Source organism: Eulemur rufifrons, chromosome 3 (genome assembly GCF_041146395.1).
Source record: "Eulemur rufifrons isolate Redbay chromosome 3, OSU_ERuf_1, whole genome shotgun sequence".
In the NCBI taxonomy this organism is placed as follows: domain Eukaryota; kingdom Metazoa; phylum Chordata; class Mammalia; order Primates; family Lemuridae; genus Eulemur; species Eulemur rufifrons.
The window spans coordinates 4,155,331-4,176,187 of NC_090985.1; the positions used below are offsets into that span (position 1 = coordinate 4,155,331).

Genomic DNA, 20,857 nt, shown 5'->3' on the forward strand with positions numbered 1-20,857 from the left:
TTTTTAAGAAAATTTTTTCAGAGATAGGGTTTTGATATGTAGGGTCACCTGGAGTACAATGGCTTATTCACGGGTGCAATCATAGTGCATTGGAAGCTCAAACTCCTGGCCTTGAGTGAGCCTCCCACCTCAGCCTCCTGAGTAGCTGGGACTACAGGTGTGTGCTATTTACTTCTAAATAAAATATAAATCCCCTAACATTATTTTTCTTGCTTTACAGGTTATTTTTTTAAAAGATGTTTAAATAATTAAAAAATAGTCATTATATTTACCCATGGAGTTACCTTTTTGGAGGCTCTTCATTCCTTTGTGTAGAACCAGGTTTCTATCTGGTATCATTTTTCTTCTGTTTGAAGAACTTCCTTTAACATTTCTTATACTGTAAGTTGGCTTCATGCCTGCAAAATTATTTCCCCTTTTGTATGTCTGGAAAAGGTCTTATTTCCCCTTCTTTTATGGAAGATATTTCACTGGTAAAGAATTCTAGGTAGACAGGTTTTGGGGTTTGTTTTTGTTGTTTACTGTTCCACTCTTCTCTCACATGTTTTTAACAAGAAACCTGCTAGTAATCCATACCTTTTGTCTTCTCTTCTCCAGTTGTTAGGATTTTCTTTTTATCACTGGTTTTAAGCAATTTGATTATGAGGTTCCTTGGCGTCATCGTCTTCATGTTTCTTGTGCTGGGGGTCCATGGAGCTTCTTGAATCCTTGGGTATAAAATCTTCAGGAAATTTGTAATTTTTTGGAAATTATTTCTTCAAATATCCTTTCTGCCCTCCTTTTCCTTTGGTGATGTCAATTGCACGTATATTTGCTCACTTAAAGTTGTGCCATGGTTAACTGATGCTCCTCTGTTTGACTCTTTTGGGTTTTGTCTAAGATTTGCAGGGCAGGGCCTCAGAAGCATTTTTTCTGGGGTTAGTTTTTTCCTGCCACTGAGCCAAGGCCCTTGCTATTACTAACAGCATCCTATGAATTATGAGGTTTTTCCACCTGGACTATTGAGACACTATTCCTGGTCCTGTGTGATTCTCCTAGGCCTTGGGGAGTTTGCTCATATGCACTCACTGATTAGAACTCCACGGGATGTTCAGGGAGGACTCTCTGCATATCTCTGGACCTTTCTGTCTGCGTGGCTCTCTCTTCTCTGCTACTCTGCAGCGTGAACTCCAGCCACCCTGTCCTCCCCGGATTTCCAGCTCTGCCTCTTCAGCTTAGGGGATCTGCTGCCCCCTCCTAGTTCTCCTGCCCTGTGGGGGCCTGGACACCCTCTCCAGACAGTAAGCTGGGACGATCACAGTGTTCACCTCATGTGTTTCCTAGTTCTCAAAGACCACTGTCCCTTACTGCATAATGTCCAGTATCACAAGAGCTTGTTTCACATTTTTGTTCCAGTGTTTTTGTTGTTTCAAGTGGGAGGGTAAACTTGGTCTCCGTTACTTCACCTTGACTGGAAGCCAAAATGAAATCCATGGTTTCTGTTTGTTTGTTTTTGAGACAGACTCTTCCTCTGTCACCCCAGCTAGAAGCAGTGGCATCATGACAGCTCACTGCAACCTCAAACTCCTAGGCTCAAGTGGTCTTCCTGCAGCAGCCTCCTGAATAGCTAGGACTGCAGGCATGTGCCACCATGCCTGGCTAATTTTTTCTATTTTTAGTAGAGGTGGGGTCTTGCTCTTGCTTAGGCTGGTCTTGAACTCCTGAGCTCGAGCGATCCTCCTGCCTTGGCCTCCCAGAGTGCTAGGATTACGGGCATGAGCCACCTTGCCCAGCATCCTAGGGGTGGAATTTCTGGGTCATATGATAACTCCACATTTTACATATTGAGGGGCAGCCTAAATGTTCTCTAAAGCAGGTGCACCATTTTATATTCACACCAGCAATGTATGAGGGCTTCCATTTCTCTACATCTTTGCCAACAATTGTTATGATCTGCTTTTTCATTATAACCATCTTACTGAGTGTGGAGTGGTATCTCATTGTGGTTTTGATTTTCATTTCCATAATAATTAGTGATGTTGACCATGTTCTCATGTGCTTACTGGCTACTTCTATATCTTTGGGGAAATGTCTATTCAAATTCTTCTATCATTTTCCAATTGTCTTTTTATTGTTGGGTTCTAATTTTGGATGCAGGTCCCTTAGTAGATACATGATTTGCAAATATTTTCTTTCCTTCTGTGGGTCGTTCTTTCACTTTCTTAAAGGTGTCCTTTGAGTCAAAAAGCTTTTAATTTTTTTTTTTTTTTTTGAGACAGCGTCTCACTCTGTCACCCTGGCTAGAGTGCAGGGGTGTCATCATACCTCGCTGCAACCTTGAACTCCGGGGTGCAAGCCATCCTCCTGCCTCAGCCTCCCAGAGCCCTGGGATTAGAGATGTGACCCAGCACTTGTGGCACAAAAGTTTTTAGTTTTTATAAAGTCCAATTTATCTGTAATTTTTAAAGCAAACTCTATATGAATCCCTCAAATGGAAACCATTATCACTGACTTGTCATAAATACAAGACCACTGTAAAAATAAATCCTTTAAAAAATCTATTTAACAGGCAGATTGCGGTGATTCATGCCTGTAATCCAGCACTCTGGGAGGCCGAGGCAGGAGGATAGCTTGAGGCGAGCAGTTTGAGACCAGCCTGAGCAACAGCGAGATCCCATCTCCACAAAAGAGTAGAAAATTTAACAGGATGTGGTGACTTGCCCCTGTAGTCCAAGCTACTCAGGAGGCTGAAGGGGGAGGATCACTTCTGCCCAGGAGTTTGAGGTTGCAGTGAGCTATGATGACACCACTGTACTCTAGCCGAGGTGACAGAGTGAGACTTTGTATAAAAAAAGAAAAAAAAGAAAAAAAACATTTTAATAAAGGGAAGGAAAATTTGAAAATGAAGGCATTTATAAATAAAATTCTACATGTGTTCATCAATAGGCCAAGTCAAATCATTTTCCTGTACTATGTGAATCTCATTCTGGGAAACACAAATTTGCCCTGCATTGTCCTGACTAGGTCATTCGATGTCTTTGGTCACCAGTTCAGTCATTGACATCCGTATTCAAATAGGCTGTGGTCTTTTTTTTTAAAGCACAGAAACCTTTTTCCACAGTTTTTTGTTTTTTGTTTTTTCTTTTTTTGCAAACCTTGGTTTACAAAGCACATAAATTTAGAGCTGCCTGGTTAAAATGGGAACAGGAGAGTTTGATGTTCCCCTCCCCAACTTTCTGCTCCTGCCCTGTGGCATCTCTGAGGTTTCCAGAGCTCCAAGGAATCCAGCTTGGAAAGCCAGGGGATTCCAAACAGCTGTCCAGAAGCATGGCTGGCTAGTCAGAATGCCCTGGGGGTAACTACACACACTGGCACCTGGACCCCAACCCAGCCTGCTCCATCAGACTCCAGGGGTGGTCCCTGCTCACCCTGATGATCTCAGGGGAGGCACTGACAGGGCCTCCCTGCTTGCATGGGCTGGGATCTCTAATTGCAGGGAACTGCTGAGTCCTGTTCTCAGCAAGCATAGTCGCCTGTCGTAACCGGGCCACAGAACCAGAGGAGAACTAGCAAACATCAGAGGTGGCTGCTGCCTCTGAAGCCAGCCAGCAACTCCTGCCCTGGGGCCCCCAGAAAGTCCTCAGCCCCCGCTGTGACCCCAGAGCTGCCCCCAGACAACAGGCGCTCCCCTCGCCCTGCCTTGGAGCTTGAGCTCACTCACCTCTTAGCCCAGAGCTTCAGGCGGGGTTGGACCTCAGGCTTCTTACACCTCCCCAGCTGTGGCGCCAGAAGCCTCTTCAGCAGGCCGTAGGCCAGGAAGGCAAGGACCACACAGGTGAGCACGAACAGCGCCAGGGCCCTCCGGAAATTCAGGATGCAGGCAGCCAGCAGGAAGGCTGCGTACCCTGGGGGACGAGACCGGGCAGGGGCCCTTAATGACCACCCCGCCTCTCCAGGCCCCTGCAGCCCGCCACGGACTCCACCTTACTCCATCTGGAGGGCAGGAAGGTCACCCAACATCTCTGAGCCTCAGTGTCCTCAACTGTCAGCGAGAACAATCATCCCTCCTGTGTCCAAAGGGTGTCATGAGCTCATTGGCAGAACATGTGAAAGGGCTTTGCAAACTGTAAAGTGCCGAACAAATTGGAAGGAGATGTGTAAGGAGGCCATGAAGCAAAACAGCATGAATCTCTGGGGCTTCCATGGAGCACCTGCCAGGATCCGAGCCCTGCTAGGATGGAGGACGGAGACCAACAAGTCAGTTGCTCCATGAAGGAGTTGGCGCATGTGTGCCAGGCCTGTATTCTGGAGTATTAATCTATTGTCTCCTTCCAGGAATGCTCTTCCCCCTTTGCCCTTTTCTCCTTTAAGTGGCTGAGCCGGTCTGTCTTGAGGCCTCCAGAAATGTGATCATGGACAGCAAAGGGGAAATGTCTCTCTCTGGCTTCTGAGTTTGAAAACCCAGGGCCCTTAAAGAATGGAAAGGACTAACAGCCATGGACTAAAAAAAGTGATCTGAAAAATTAGTTTTACTTTCCTTCTGCCTCACTAGTGAAAGCATGACAAGAGCAAGGACACTGGTGGGCCCCAGGGAAGGGGTCTGGCTTGCGACACCACAGCCAAAGCCAGCTGTGTCCCCGGCACCGCAGGCAGAGCAGCCCCGTGCCTGGCTTCCTGGGCAGGGCGCAGGGAGGCGCCAGGGCTTCCGAGAGAGGAGGGAGGGCCTGTGCGGGTGTGGGCAGGCAGAGCCCTGGACAGCTCCTGAGCCTCTGCAGGCACTGAGCAGCAGGAGCTGTCCCCACGGGAGGCTCAGAAGGGGACAGGGGTGGGAGGCCAGAGCAGGCCCGTGCTGGAGAGAGGGGCATCCCCAGGGCCACCTGCCTGCAAAGACAGGGAACTCGGACCAGCTGGAGAAGCGGGCAGGTCAGTACACACACGAGGCAACTGTCATTCTCTACTCGAGAGAATTCAATCATTTCTTCAAGAGAAACAAATCTCAGTCTGCAAGGGGACCAGAGAGGCCCCTGGATTCAGGCCCTGCCAAAGGAAGACTTCACGGTCTGGGACACGCTCTCTAGAAGGGACATGGACCAACCCTATCTCAGCACACTGGGGCCACTGCTGTCTGTCACCTTTCTCACTGTCCCCTCCCCTCTCTGACACCTACAATGGGCTCTGCATCTACACACATCCTCTCCTCTTAACCCCCTACCCGATGGCACGAGTCAGCCTCCCCTAGGCACTCCTGCCCCGCCTGGGCCCGGGAGCCCTTCTCTGTGTCCAGAGGACCTTGCTCCATCTGTCACCTCTTCACCCCCTGTCACTTCACGTGCTTCCTAAAGCTCCCACCTCAGCTCATAGACACATGCCCATCCTAGACACCTGGTCACACCCTGCCCACTCATACTCCCACCCTGTTCTCAGAAAACATTTCTCCAAAGGACCGTCTACACTGGCTGTCTACACTGCCTCAGCTCCCTTCAATCCAGTCCACTTGTGGCATCCACATCCTATGTCACCAAGGAGCCCCTTGTCCCTACATCAGTGGACACTGTGTCGCTGCTCAGTCCTCGCCCCGCTGGTCCTCTGGACGCACTGTCGGTCTTTCCCTCCTTGAAACCCTTCGCTCTCGGACTCTGGCTCCGGCCAAGCCCTTCTGTGCAGCTGGTCCCCAGGCTTCTGTCCTTAACCCACTTCCCAATTCGTTCTCCAGGTGACCCTGGGAACCTCCTCTCCCCCTGAGTGGCCTGGCAGCTGTGTCTCCAGCAAACTGTCTGAGTTACCCCTTCCCAGCTCCTCAGCCATGTTCTCCAGCTCTGCGGGGGGCACCATGGTCCCCCAACACGAAAGCAGGAACCGAGGCAGGCTTGACTCAGGGTCTCCTTTGTCCCACACACGCGACCAGCTCCCACGTTCAGCTGGCTGTGCTTGCCCAGGGCCCCCATCCACCCCGCCCGTCCTCCATCTCTTCGCTCTGACACATGCACTGTGGCCCTCGACACGGCCTTCTCCCTGTCTGTGCTGCCCCCTCCCAGGGTCCCACAGTGTGAATTCGGCATGGACACGTCCCTGTATAAACCTCCAATGTTCTAGATCTTACAAACTAAACTAAAATAAAATAAAATACAAAGTTAAACCCTCCAGTGGCACCCTCTGGTCTTGAGGGTAAAATCCAAGTCTAGACTTTACCAAAACCCACAGCCCGACAGTCTTCACCTTTGCTCCTCTCTGCATGGGGAGCCTCTCACTTCTTATTGTTCTCCTCTCCATCTGGCTACCTCCTGCTCAACCTGTCAGACCCCAATGTCACCTCCTCCTGGAAGTCCTCCCTGACCATCCCGCTGCCCTACTCCGTGCTCCCAGAGGGCTTCCTGCCTTCGCTGGGAATGTCCGTTCCCCTCCCTCACTGGAGAGGGAGCGCCTCGGGAACAGGATCTGGTCCTGCTAACTGATGACTCCGTGCCCGGCAAGGGAGAAGGCCCGGAGCCGCTGCTCAGCCAACATTTGTTGAATGATCGGGTAAGTGAACAAGGCTGCCCTGAGACATGGACAGCTGGGCCAGGAGTCACTGTCCCCTGGGCAGGGCTCACCAGTACAGAGCAGGCCTATGCAGATGCGTCGAATCAGCTGCTTGTGCTCCCTGCAGAAGCGTGTCGCTCTCTGGAACGGCTGCAGGATCCTCCTAGGAATAGGACCAGCAGGTCCGCGAGTGGCACCCAGACTCCCACCGCAGTGGGGATCCCTCAGCACCTTTGAGCAGAAGCCACTCAGGAGTGTCCCCCGTACAATGGTGCTGGGGGCAAGCTGGGCGCTGGCCTTGACATCCCACAGGGCTGAGGCGCAGCACCCACAGACCCCACTACCCCAGTGATAACCCTGCCTGCAGGGCTTGGGGGGAATTCACTGATAAGGCAGAACCTTGTGAACACACAGACCCGCCCACGCAGGACGGCTGCCTCCCCTCCCCCACCGCGCGTCCACCTGTCCACAGAACAAGGCGCAAAGGCTCCGGCTCTGCATTTACTCCCTGTGACCAGGACACTTAGCAGCCCAGTCGGCAGCTCCTGTTCCCTAGAGAGGATGCTGGAAGCAGCCCACCCCTGCCTGGCAGTCACGTGCCCCCGCTGCCCATTCTTGCCTGGCCATTTGGTCACCTGTGGCACCCGGGGCAAGGCTGAGGCCTGAACAGCTCCAGGGCTGCCCTAGGCTGAGCGTCCGCTAGATGCTCACCCAGTGCTCACCCGGGCAGATAGATGGGACCCCTGCACCACTGTCACCCCTGCCCTTCCCGCTTTCCTCAGCTCAGGATCTGGCCAGTGACGGCCCCTGGGGGCTGGGACATCAGGAGCCAGAGCTCTGGGCACACCCTGGCCACACCCTGGCCACTCACTGCCTGTGCGACTGGACCAGTCAGTCCCTTTCCCTCTCTTGGCTTTGGCCTCCCCCTGACAAACGAGGGCCTGGCCCAGTCCAGGAGTTTCCAGACTGAGCCTCGGGGCTCCCCAAGGTCCCTGGAGACTGGATGAGGTGGAAGCAGGTGGGGGAGCTTGGCAGGGCGGCCCGGCTGGTTCGGGGCCTCCTACCCAACTTCAACCAGACCAGCCACACAGCACCTGTGGGCCTCCCAGTGGGACTTCACTCTGGCTGCTTAAAAGTGGGTGTGGAACCCGGGGCCTGGCTCGCCTCTGAGGCTCATCTGGCTGCAAGGGAGCTGAGGCGCCATCACCCCTTCCTCCAACAAAGGTGCGCGGAGCCGACCCCCATGGTCAGGAGGCGGCTCCCACCCTGTTCCCCAAGGCGGTCTCCGCCCCAGCAGCCACAGTCCTTCACAGAGGTCACCTACCAGGTGGAGGGCTCCGGCCCCGCCTCACTCCGGCTGTGCCCGGCCTCTGTGGGGCTCCAGTCGCTGCCAGGGAGCCGTCCTTCCTCCTAAAGCCAGCAGGGAGCCATCAGGTCAGACAGAGCTGAGGGGCGGGAGAGGGGGACCCCGGCCGCACGGGGGCACCCGCAGGCCCCTCATGAGTGGGCTGAGGCGGGACTGGACTGTTGCACAGGAAGGAACTGGAAGGCGCTTAACTAAATTCCGCAACGCACTCACTGAGCACCTACTGTGTGTAGGGCTCTGCTCTAGACACATTCTGCCCTCAGGGGTCCTGGGCCTCATGAGGGAGGGACACCTGTGACTGAGGTCTGGCTGCAGGGGGCCAGGAGGAAGCCTCTAAGGAAGGCCCCAGGCCGAGCATCCTGATCGCGTGACTCAGGGCACCATGTACCCCACAGGCTGTGGGGTGGTTGGGGCGAGGGGTGGACATTCCTGCAGACGATGGTGTGAAAGGTGCACCCTGTGGGACACGGGGCCGTGAAGAGCAGGGGCTTTTGCCACGGAGGTTGGGAGACTCATGCTAGGCGCCAAGGTCCTGGCTGGTGTGCCTCAAGCTGGCAGTTTCAGAGTGAGGACAAGATGACCAGAGCCTCGAAGGCCGAAGCGTCCTCCGAGATCCCTCCGCGAGCCCCGTTCATCTGCTTTCTATTCTGATTCCTTACATCACAGCTCAAATGTCACTTCCTCCTTGGGACCTCCCCTGCCCTGCACACTAGGACCCGCTATGTGTGCACATAGTAGGTGCTCAGGAAATGTTTAGTTAAGGAAATAAAGGGAGCTGCTTTGTGCTGCGGTGGCCGACACATTGGGTTTCCTAACTGTGCAAGCAAAGAGGTGAGGAGGCGGCGGCAGAGGAGGAGGTGAGGGAGGAGAGTGAGCAAAGCCCCCACCAGCGGCCAGGACTCAGGTGAGGAGAGGAGGCCAAGATCGCCCATGGGAAGGGGACAGACCAGGTTCTCCACGGTATCCACTCCTGTATTCTCTGGACTGTTGGCCCCGGGTTTGAGAGGGACGGACTCCCCTCTGCTTGGCGTGTCGTTCTCCATGTGCCAGACCTTCCAGCTGCAAGACAAATCGGGGAGGGCCCAGAGCTGAAAGGGGTGAGCTGGGAAGGACCCAGGCTAGGGCCTGGGAAGGGAGAGAGGGCTGGGTCGGGGGCAGATGCCTGGTGCAGCAGAGCCTTGCAGGGGTCCCTGTGCGTGTCCCCACACTCACCCTGAACTATGCCTGTTGGCCATAGCCTTGGCCCCCAGCACATGGAGAAGGCCCCCCTTCCTACACTAACCTCTGACCCTGTGAGAGGCAAGTCCTTGTGAGCCTGGGAGCTCCAGGCGGAAAGGGCCCATTCTGCCCACTTCCCGGGGAAGGACAGCATGTGTTTGTCTCCGATACACGCAGTTTTCTGGAGAGGCCCCAGCTTTCATCACTTGTCTCAACAGGTCAAACCACTGCCACTAAGTGCCATCTCGGGTGTTTTACACTTCCCCACCTCTGAAAGATGGAGACAAACTTCCTGAAGACATCCTTTCAGTCCCTGGACCCAGCTGTACCTGAAACCCATCCTGTCTCTGGCTCTTTCACTGCCAGAGCGAATACAGTCCCTTTTTAGCTGAAGCTCAGTTCATAGGCTTAAGCCCATCTGTAAGCAGGAGTGCCCACGAACACCTCCGCCTCTTCTCTCCCCACTCCTGTTCCCTCACCTTTTCTGACCTTGAGGGACACCCTACTCTATCCGAAAGCCAGCCTGCTTTAGCTGACATGCCCAGCGGCATGTGCATGGAAACACATGCAGACACACACACACAAGCAAGGACAGCGCCTGCAACACCCTGTGCACACACAGACACATGGCTGCACAGAGAGAGGCAGGGTCCTATTTCTACTCACAGATCTGTGGTTAACAGGTCGCTCTCAGGGAGAGACAGAAGCGTTTCTGTGGGGACAAGCTGTGTCCAATCTGCCTTCCCTGTGGCCTGTCTTTTCACTTCCGCAGGAATTGCTCGGCAGAGTCCAGAGTGGGAGTACGTTGGGCCTGCAACTCAGCTCCGGCCAACACCTCCCTACAGCCCAGAGTCTCAGCTGGGGTGGGGAAGCAAAGCCTATCTCGGGGATACAGGAGGAGGCCCACCCCAGGCCTGTCTCCTGCTCCTCCTCCCCCTCACTGCTGCCAGAGTCCCCAAGAAGCCTACTCTCTGCGCTGCCTGCCCCGTTCACCTCTTCCAGGAAGCCTCCTGGGTGACTCCTGTCCTCTGTCCACTTCCCTCCTGTGGTAACAGAGGAAATGGCCTGAGAAAAGGGCATGAGTGTTTTATGAGCTGTCTTTTTGAAACTTCCCGCGCTCTTGTTGGGTACTGAAACCAGCATCGCTATCTCAGACCAGTGGTTGGGAGGGGCAGGGGAGTGTCCTTTGTACCACAGATGTCCTCCCAACAGCTGTCGGGCGGGTGGAGATTGTCTTCTGCTGAGATGGGACAGATCAGAGTCATCAACTGTAGTTAAAGGGACATAGCCTGCAGCTGAAACCCTCCCTCTAAACGCTCTGTCTTTCTGCTTATAGTCAGGGAAATCGGGACTTTAAGATGGGAATCTGCCATTTTCCTCAACTGCCAGCAAATTAATAAACCCCCCTTTCCTTCTCTTCAAACCACTTGTCCTCGTTCTTCTGACGTGGCCCAGAGGACAAGTGCTGACCTTTTCAGTAACACCGTGGCCTCCTTTCCCCACCATCCATCCTCACTGCTGCTCAGGCTTCTGCATTTTGTCTTTCATTTGCATCTTTCTCAGTCTGCCTTTCTCACTGGATCTGTAATTATTATACCAGCAACCTATTTTCCTAAGCTTGACGATGATGGGAGTGGTGTAGCTGCCACAAATAGTAAAAGTGTTCCAGGCCTAAGCATTCATACAGTCACAAAAACAAAATGAAATCACACCATTTCCCCCTTCATTTCATCTTTTCTTTCTTTCTTTTTCTTTTTTTTTTCCTTTTCCTTTGGACAGAGTCTCGCTCTGTTGCCGAGGTTGGTGCTCTCTGCAATCTTGAACTCCTGGGCTCAAGCAATCCTCCTGCCTCAGCCTCCTGAATAGCTGGGACTACAGGTGCATGTACCAGGACACCTGGCTATTTTTTCTATTTTTGTAGAGATGGGGTCTCATTATGTTGCTCAGGCTGGTCTTGAACTCCTGGCCTCAAGTGATCATCCCACCTCGGCCTCCGAAAGTGTTGGGATTACAGGCATGGGCCATCCTGCCTGGCCTCATTTCATCTTTTTTGAAACTAACATCTAAGCAACAGTATGCAAAGTGAAGGACAAACTCTTTAGCTTTCAACGTTCAGACTAAACATTAAACTAATCGGACAGGATTAACACCATCTCCTTAATAATTAATGGGGCGTTCTCAGGACAAAATCCTTTTTGATGCAGAAATACTTCCCGGCAGCACAGGGTGTGCAGTTTTCTGCACGTGCTGGCTGTTTGGAAGTTTGGAGAGGATGACGCATGGAGACCGGGTCCACCCTCTCTCTTTGAAAACATTTTTGTTGTCATCTGTCCTTTAAATTACCAAAGCATCAGAAGCGCACTGTTAAACATTTAAACACTGTAGAAATACACAGAACACAGGAAATTAAAATCCTACCCCGAGCCCCCTGGGGATGGCCACTACTGAGTTTGTGGCATTTTTCTCCACTTTTTTCCCTAAATGTATATTATGTTATATCATTCATTTTCCAACAGGGGATCGTGCTACACCAGCATTCTCACAGTTTGAGTTTTCCAGCAGGGATCTACACCCTGCTGGGGGCCCATTGCCACCTTGGGAAACTCAGTGTTTCTCCTGAGCAGGACACCTGTCTCCACGGGCAGCCTCCACGGCAATGGGCTCGGAGCTGCCCGCATCAAGCCCCACGAAGGGCAAGCAGACTCTACCTGCCTCTCTGCCCCTACTCTGCCCCTTCCATCTCCTCGTCCCCTCTCCTGCCTTCCCTCCTCTCCTGCTGCCCTTTCCTCCCTGCCTCGGTTTCTCCTGGTGCCAGAGGGAAGCCAGGAGGCACAGCACATCCAGCAGCAGCCATGCTGGTTTGAAAACATTCCCAACTTTGCAGCTTACAACCTTGACCTCGCCGTGGGCCCTGATCTCCACTACAAGGATTTACTGGGCTGTGTATCATGGGATGAACCTTCAGCTTGGAGCCTACAGGTCTCGATTCACTCCTGACTCTCTAGTCAACTTGTTTGCTCTCTGCAAAGCGGTGGGGTGGGTAACAGTGCCTGTCAGGATTAAAGGAGTGAATGCTCAGAAGAGCTCGGCAGGGAGCCCGGCACTGTCAGGCTGGCAGGTGTCCCTACTGTCATAGCTCCATGCCAGGGCTGTCTTGACACATTTCTCCCCTCCTCTAGGCCAGGAGATCCCCAGCTTCTCCCCTGGTCCTGCCCTCAAGGAGGGGTGACCAGCAGCCCCAAGAGCCAAATGCTCTTTTCAGGTGGAATTGGCTGAAAGCCACAGGCAGGGTGGTTGGGAGGCTGCACAGATCAGGATGGAGACCCCCAGGGACAGACTGGGAGCTGGATGGCCAAAGGTGTCCTGGCTCTGCCACCAGCTGTGGCACCACAGAGCATCTCTGCACCCTGTGTGGCCTGTTTCCTGAGGACAGTCTCCGAGGCTCGGCCCACCCCCTGGGGCCAGCGCAGAGTGAGGGGAGGGCCATGCAGACATCCGTGTATCATCTCCCTTTCAGTCCAGCAGCACTTAGAAGGGCTCATCACGCAGAGGCGGCTCCAGCTCTCCCAACCCTGCCCCCCTCCTCAGGGGCATGTGACAGTCTCTGGTTTAAGTCCTTCTGCTGGCTCCTCCTGTTTTAGGGGGATTCTTGGCCAAAGAGTTAAAGAGAATCCCTTTCCTTGCCAGGCTCTGGTACCATAAAGAGGTTATTGGTGTAAGTGGAGAGCGAGCCATTCAGAGCCGTGTGAGCGACGTGGTCAGAAGGGTGGTCCCACAGTCTCCGCATTTTCTCCCCATGGTTTGGCCCACGCTCGTTTCATGGCTCTTTGCAGGTCTCTTTCCTCGCGTTGATTCGTGTGTCCAAGCAGTGGGCACATAGGGAGGCTCGTCCCCAGTCAAGTTCCATGAACATGACCTCATCGTTGTCTCTCCTAAACCTGGAATCACTGGCAGAAAGGACACCCAGAGCGATTTTTTCTTTCACATTTAGGGCACTGAAAAGTAGACTTTCTATACTCTATAGTAGAAATATTGGAAAGCAGCAAGCATGTAAAACTTCCGACCGCATAGAGCACTACAAAGACTGAAGAAGTATCTCAGGCTTTTATACCCTCTACTTGTAACTCTCATAAAATTTCCCGAGGGAAGGCACTAGTCCACGTCTCACAGCACAGGGCTCTCCCAGCACCTACACAGCAAGCGCAGGCACTCCCAGGGGAAGGAAGCATTCCAATACCCCAGAGGCTGACAGCCCCTGGCCTGCTTGGCCTGATTATCCAAGGGTCCCTGAGACAGTCTAGCCCTTGACCCATTCTACTCACTGGGAACAGCTGGGCACAAGTGGCCACTGTCCAGTACACAATGACACAGTGAGTCTGGATTCATCTCCCTCACAGCAATAGAGGGCTGGTAGAATAAGGACAGCTGGTCCCAGGGCCATGCGGGTTCAAGGCCACAGGCAGGGGGAATTTTACACAAGCAGTTCAGGAATCACTGTTTCCCAGTATTTAATTGGTTGGTGCCCGGAATTCTGCAGCCGACAGGGCTGAAGACAGGTCGCCTCGCAGGAATAAGAAATGAGACAGTAGAAGAGAAGGAGTGGGGTCAGGGGACTCAAGGGTTTCCAGACTAAGTGCCCTAAGAGTAATTCCTCACTCGTATTTGTTTATCCCAAGAACAAAAGATCATCATAAATCACACAAACAAACATGTTCTAAAGACATCCCACATCCCGGCTGAAGGGTCCCCATAGGTTGGATGATGGAATTAATTTTTCTCAGTTCTGTTAACATTCGCCATTTGCCAGATTTTTTCCTGATTACAAATCCTGGGGAATTCCAAGGGCTAGTGGATTCCTCTGTATGACCTGCTTGTAGCTGCTCCTCAACTAGAGATTGTAAGGCACCAAGCTTTTCTTGATTTAGCGGCCACTGTTCAACCCATGTTGGATCTTCCGAGATTCATTTAAGGGGCAAAGCGTAGTGGTACTCTTTAACAACAGTGGCCACTATCCCAAATTTGGACAGCCTAGTCCATGTTTGGCCAAATGTTCTTTAGGAGTTGTAAATGTCTTGTTCCTTGTTCTTTTTTGCCTGGGCCATGACAGGGATTAAAATTCACATTAAGCATAATTTGTTTTGCTGTATTAGAAAGAGAAGGAATACTAACAAAAGCTCCCCATTGTTGTAGTAAATCACGGCCCCATACATTAATGGCAGTATCAGCCACATAAGGCTGCAAGGTGGCAGATTGATCAGCTGGGCCCTGACAACTTAAAATATTTTGGCTTTGAAATATATTAGTCATGTCCCGATTCCTGTCAATACTGTGGAGACCTGTTGTAAAGGCCAATGAGTTGGCCAAAATCTTTTAGCTATTATAGTAACAGCCCCAGTATCAACGAGTCCAGAAAATGTTTTCCCATTCAATTTTAAGTGCATTTGTGGTCTTAGATCATTAATAAATGTTTGCCAATATACTTGGTTTCCTGTGCTGCTAAATCCTCCTTGTCTCTTAATGTTAGTATTTCCTGTCTTGATATATATAAGGTAGTAGTAAAAGCTGAGCTATGCAGTCTCCAGCTTGTATTTGATATTGGATGGCCGTGCTCATCATCATAGAAATTTCTCCTTCATAATCTGAATCAACAACACCTAGATGGACTGAGACATCCTTTCATGTCACACTACTTCTACCTATAATCAATCCTACCGTGGCTGGGGCAATAGGCCCAAATACTCCAGTGCGTATTTGATAAACAGCCATAGATGGTTATTAGTAGGATATTATCACGAGATGGGAGGTCTAAGGCAGCACTTCTGGCTGTTGCACGGGTGGGGGATAAATCACTGATTCGGAGTTTCGGGGCTGCCACACCGGGTATTGTAGACTCTGATTGCCCGTGTTGTTTTTCTCAGGGCCTTGGGTCAGGCCCCAATTCCCGTTTCCCGACTCAGGAAGGAGGTGGCCCTCACCATGATATTTAGAATGGCATTGAGTAGCCCTACACTTTTTACAACGGGGACATAATCCAGGGGAAGGACGAATAGGTTGGTTATTACTGAAATCCATTTTCTTTGGAGTCTGACGACACTCCTTTTTCACGTGCCCCGGTTTTTCCACAATTAAGACATTTTGTAGCAGTCTTTGGAGATTTCTCCCTTTAGTAGCCTCTGCTAACAATTGCATCTTGTATGCGTCAGAGCCAGTATCTTGGCATGCTTTAGTACATTCTTCTAAAGAGGCTGCACTTGCTTTCAATGGTCTCAAGGCCTGCTGACATTTCGAATTTGCATTATCAAAAGCCAAAATTTGCAATAGCAACTCTTGAAAGGCCGGCTGGGAAATAGTTTTAGTCAATGCATCCTCAATCTAGAAATAAATTCCACATATGGCTCATAATTGCCTTTACTTTAATAAAGGATGGTGTAGATTGTCCAGGGCGAGGTGTGGTATTTTTTCCCAAGCTTTCAAACAACAAAGGTGAACCTGAACAATAGCTTCATCTGTATACTGTACTTGAGCTTGTATCTGAAACCAGGCACCTCCACCGGTCAGCTGTTCTGCTGTTATCAAAACTGGCAGGTTTTGGGCTGCATTTCGAGCGCCTTGTTGCTGAGCCCATCGGACCACCATATCTTAAATCACAAAAATTCAGGGAATGTAAGAACAGTTCAGGCAAGTATATCCCAGTCCCAAGGAATTAGCCTTTCTGCTTGAGCCAGGCCTTAAATAAGTGCCAAGGTATAAGGGGAATTAGTACCATAGGAAATACAAGCTTGCTTTAGTTCTTTCAAAGTTTTAAATGGAATGGGAGTGTGTTCATATTGTACACCCCCCTGGGGATATTGGTTATCTGGGGGAACATCAATCAAAGATACTGGTAAAAGATAAGCCTCAAGATCTCCTTCTAGTTGGGCTCTCCTAATTCCCTCCTGTAAACCAGTACAAGCTCTCAGCACCATAATTTGAGCTTTAGGAGGTGCCAGAAATGGATTTGTATCTGCTAATAGAGGGGCAGTTGGTTGTAACTTAGGGGATCCAGGAAAAGGAGGTAGTGGAGGGAACTCTTCCTTCTTTAAATTTCCCTTCTGAAGCCTTTCCATGGATCCATAATGGGGACTGGCAACTGCATTTAAGGGGTCATGTTCCTCACTCAATGGCTTAGCCGGTATATTATTTCAGTCCTCATCTTCTGTGACTGGACCAGTATGCTAACCTAAAGTTTCTTCTCCCCTACTTACCTCTTGTTCACGCCTATCTCCTGCATCACCTTCCTTTGACTCAGAATCAGACTGCAATGGCTCTAACGCCAGAGAAATTAAATTGCACAAGGACCACACTGAAAGAGGGATTCTTTGTTGATAGGCTCTTCGCAAAGCATGAACAGTTAATTGCCACTGTTGTTGCTTCAAAATTCTAGAAGGAAGGAACCAATAACAATGTTTTGGAATCAAATGGAATAATTCCTCAAAACTCTGCCTCTTTACAGACACTCTTGACCTTTTTAAGAGAGTTTGTAAAAGCTGAATATATTCAGAATATTTAGATTGATTTTGCCCAATTGTTACCCTGACTATAGAATCCCCAAGGTTCCACTTACCCACCCTCTGCGGGAACAGCTTTGATTCCCCAGGTCCTGGCGACATAATGTGGAAAGTTTCTTCACTCCGGTGAAGCCTTCTGTCTTCAGGTCCCACATTCGGGTGCCACTTGCTGGGAATGCCCCAGATGATAGGGCCAAAAACAGGGCATCGCGTAAGCGTGGGAAACGAGACAGCAGAAGAAAAAGAGTAGGGTCAGGGCACACAAGGCTTTCCAGACCAACAGCCCCGAGAGTAATTCCTCAATCATATTTATTCAGCCCAAGAACAAAAGATCATCATAAATCACACAAACATGTTCTAAAGACATCCCACAGGCAAATAGTTTTCTATAGATTTCCATAAAGATTACATATCCTAAAGATATCCCACAGGCAAACTTTAAAGATTGTGTATGAAGGTTAAGATATTCAGGTGCACAATAATCTCAGCAAAGCTATTTCTAGCCTAAAGCTAAATAAGAACATCAATGTGGGATTGCCGCCAGGCTAGTTTTCCAGTAGGTTGGGCGTTCCTGATAGCAGTCCTGGAGCAGTTTTCTGCTCCAGGAGAGAAACTGTTTTCAGTTCTTCCTGCCCTTGGAATGTCCTTACCATTTGGAAAAGAGCCACACACCTGTGCAGAATGTCACATCCACAGAGTTTCTTATGCCAGCAATACCCCTAGGTCACCCTAACATTTCTCAACTACCCCAACAGGTTGGCATGGTCTAAAGTATATTTCCCTTGTTGTTGTTGTGTCACCTTCTATCCCTCTTGCCTCGTCATCTCATTTAGCTCTTTCTTTATTTTATTTTATTTCAGAGTACCATGGGGGTACAAACGTTTTGGTTACATAAATTCCTTTGTACAGTTGAAATCAAAGTTATAAGTGCGCCCATCACCCAGATAGTGTGCATCGTACCCATTAGGTGTGAATTGACTCATCCCCTCCTCTTCCCTCCCATCTGCTTGATTTCTGATGAGTGTTATTTCCATATGTGCACATACGTGTTGTTTGATTAGTTCCAATTTAATGGTGAGTACATGTGGTGTTTGTTTTTCCATCCAAACATACCTCACTGAGAAGAATGGTCTCCAGCTCCATGCAGGGTAATACACAAGAGGTATTAGTTCACCATTGTTTTATGGCTGAGTAGTACTCCCTGGAATACATATACCACATCTTATTAATCCACTCATGTACTGATGGGCATGTGGGTTGTTTCTACATCTTTGCAATTGTGAATTGTGCTGCTATATAAACATTAACATGCAGGTGTCTTTTTTTTTATACAATGTCCTTTTTTCCTTTGGGTAAATACCCCGTAGGATTGCTGGATCACATGGTAGGTCTACTTTTAGTTTTCTGAGGTATTGCCATACTCCTTTCCATAGAGGCTGTACTAGTTTCCAGTTCCACCAGCAGTGTACGAGTGTTCCTATCTCTCTGCATCCGTGCCAGCATTTGTTTTTGGGGGGTTTTTTGATAAAATCCATTCTCACTGGAGTTAGGTAATATGTCATTGTGGTTTTGATTTGCAGTTCCTTGATGATTAGAGACACTGAACATTTTTGCGTATGTTTGTTGGCCATTATTCTATCTTCTTTTGAAAAGCTTCTGTTCCTATCTTTTGCCCACTTTTTAACGGGGTTGTTTGACTTTTTCTAGCTTATTTGCTTGAGTTCTTTGTAGTTTCTGGTTATCAGCCCTTTATCAGATGTATAGCATGCAAATATTTTCTCTCATTCTAGAGATTGTCTATTCACTCTATTGATGGTTTCCTTGGCAGTGCAGATGCTCTTTAACTTGATCAGGCCCCATTTATTTATTTTTATTGTCGCTGCGATTGCTTTTGGGGTCTTATTCATAAATGCTTTGCCTAGGCCAATGGCTCTAAGAGTTTTCCCAACATTTTCTTCTAGAATTCTTACAGTGTCATGTCTTAAGTTTAAATCTCTCATCCATCATGAATTAATTTTTGTGAGTGGTGAGAGGTGTGGATCCTGTTTCAGTTTTCTACATGTGGCTATCCAATTTTCCAGGCACCGTTTATTGAATAGGGCTTATTTTTCCAGTGTACTTTTTTTCTGCTTTGTCAACGATCAGATGTCTACATGAGGATGTTTTTGTATCTAGGTTCTCTGTTCTGATCCATTGGTCTATGTCTCTGCTCTCATGTCAGTATCATGCTATTTTGGTTATGACAGGCTTGTTGTATAGCTTGAAGTCTGATATACTTATGCCTCCTGATTTGATCTTTCTGCATAAGGTTGCTTTGGCTATTCAGGCTCTTTTCTGGTTCCACTTGAACCACAGAATTATTTTTCTAGATCTGTGAAAAAATAACATTGTTATTTTAATAGGAATTTCACTGACTCTGTAAATCACTTTGGGTACCATGGACATTTTAACAATGTTGATTCTGCCAAAGCATGAGCAGGCTATGTTTTTCCATTTGTTTACATCCTTGGCAATTTCCATCCTCAGTGTTTCGTAGTTCTCCCTGTAGAGGTCTTTCTCCTCCTTGGAGAAGCATATTCCTAGGTATTTTATTTTCTTTGTTCCTATTGTGAAGAGTATTGAGTCTTTGATTTGATACTCAGCTTGACTATTACTGGCATATATGAATGCTACTGATTTGTGTACATTGATTTTCTAACCTGAGACTTTGCTGAATTCATTTATCAATTCCAGGAGTCTCTTGGCAGAATCTTTGGGGTTTTCTAGATATAAGATGATATCATCAGCAAAGAGCGATAATTTGACTTCTTCTTTCCCCCATTTGCATGCCCTTGATTTCCTCCCCTTGCCTGACTGCTCTGGCTAGGACTTGCAGCACTATGTTGAATAGAATTGGTGACAGTGGGCAACCTTGTCTGGTTCTAGTTCTCAGCGGGAATGCTCCAATTTTTCCCCATTCAGTATGATGTTGGCTGTGGGTTTGTCATATATGGCTTTTACAATTTGAGCTATGTTCCATCTATGCCTATTTTGTTAAGAGTTCTTATCATAAAAGGATGCTGAATTTTGTCAAATGCTTTTTCTGCACCTATCGAGAGGATCATATGGTCTTTGTTTTTGCTTCTATTTATGTGGTGAATCACATTTATAGATTTGCATTTCTTGACTCATCCTTGCATCTCTGGGATGAAGCCCACCAGCTCATGGTAGATTATTTTTTGGTATGAAGCTGAATTTGGTTTGCTAGGATTTTATTGAGAAATTTTACATCTATATTCATAAGGGATATTGGTCTGTAGTTTTCTCTTTTTGTTGTGTCCTTTCCAGGATCTGGTATCAAGGTGATATTGGCTTGGTAGAACAAGTTGGGGAGGATTTCTTTGTTCTTGATGTTATGAAATAATTTCTACAGTATAGGTACTAGATCCTCTCTTTCTTTGTCTGGTAAAATACAGCTGAGAAACCATGTAGGTCTGGGACATTTTTTGTTGGAGGATTTTTTACTGCTACTTCAATTTTCTTACTTGATATTGGTTTGTTCAGGAGCTGTATTTCTTCTGACTGAGACTAGGGAGGTTGTGTGACTAGTTCTATCCAACTCATAATAAAGTTGAAGTGCTGTGTTGTCACCGCAGCATTTAAGTGATTATGTGCAAGCCCTCTAGTGCTTTTTGCCCCAACACAACAAACTCTGAAGCTAGGTATTGACATGGCAATGTCATAAGATGGTGAAGCCTCTGCAGTTTCATTTTCTAAACCTCTTTTCATCTTTTTGCCATGCAATTATTTTCAAAATTGAAAATATACAGTTACAGAATTCTATCATTTAATCACCTAAATATACTTAATATCTTCTGTGTCATTACACAATTGACAATAACGATTGAAATCCATCAACTATTCTGAAAATAATTAGGATAATATAACTATGAAGCTGACAGTGGAGATCATCACAATATTTACTACCATCATCCTTGAGTATATCTCACTCATACTTTGAAAAGCAAAAAAAAAAAAAAAAAAAAAAAAATCCCACATAATTTCTTTCCACTGTTCCTTTTATTCAGGGTGAAAGTCTGCTAAATATTAATGGAGAAAAACTAAAACTTCCCCTACAAAGTTAAAAACAAGTCACTATATTGTATTAAAACACTATCTTCTCTACTTTTTAACATTGTGTTGGAGATACTATCCAATGCAATTAGATAATAGACTGTAATTAGGGGAT

The 20,857-nt window shown here is 48.6% G+C and overlaps 1 protein-coding gene across 1 annotated transcript in view; it reads right to left on the minus strand.

Moving 5' to 3' along the window:
* Window positions 1-18,202, minus strand: part of LOC138381923 (sodium/nucleoside cotransporter 1-like) — a 47,111-nt gene extending 28,909 nt beyond the window's left edge. The window contains exons 1-6 of the mRNA XM_069466568.1: window positions 17,743-18,202; window positions 16,686-16,798; window positions 8,812-8,923; window positions 7,823-7,908; window positions 6,570-6,661; window positions 3,701-3,884 (exon numbers count right to left, since the gene is read on the minus strand). Coding sequence (XP_069322669.1) covers window positions 3,701-3,884; window positions 6,570-6,661; window positions 7,823-7,908; window positions 8,812-8,907 — 458 coding nt within the window. The 5' untranslated portion in view covers window positions 8,908-8,923; window positions 16,686-16,798; window positions 17,743-18,202. The remainder of the gene's footprint in view (window positions 1-3,700; window positions 3,885-6,569; window positions 6,662-7,822; window positions 7,909-8,811; window positions 8,924-16,685; window positions 16,799-17,742) is intronic.
* Window positions 18,203-20,857: the final 2,655 nt, after the last annotated feature.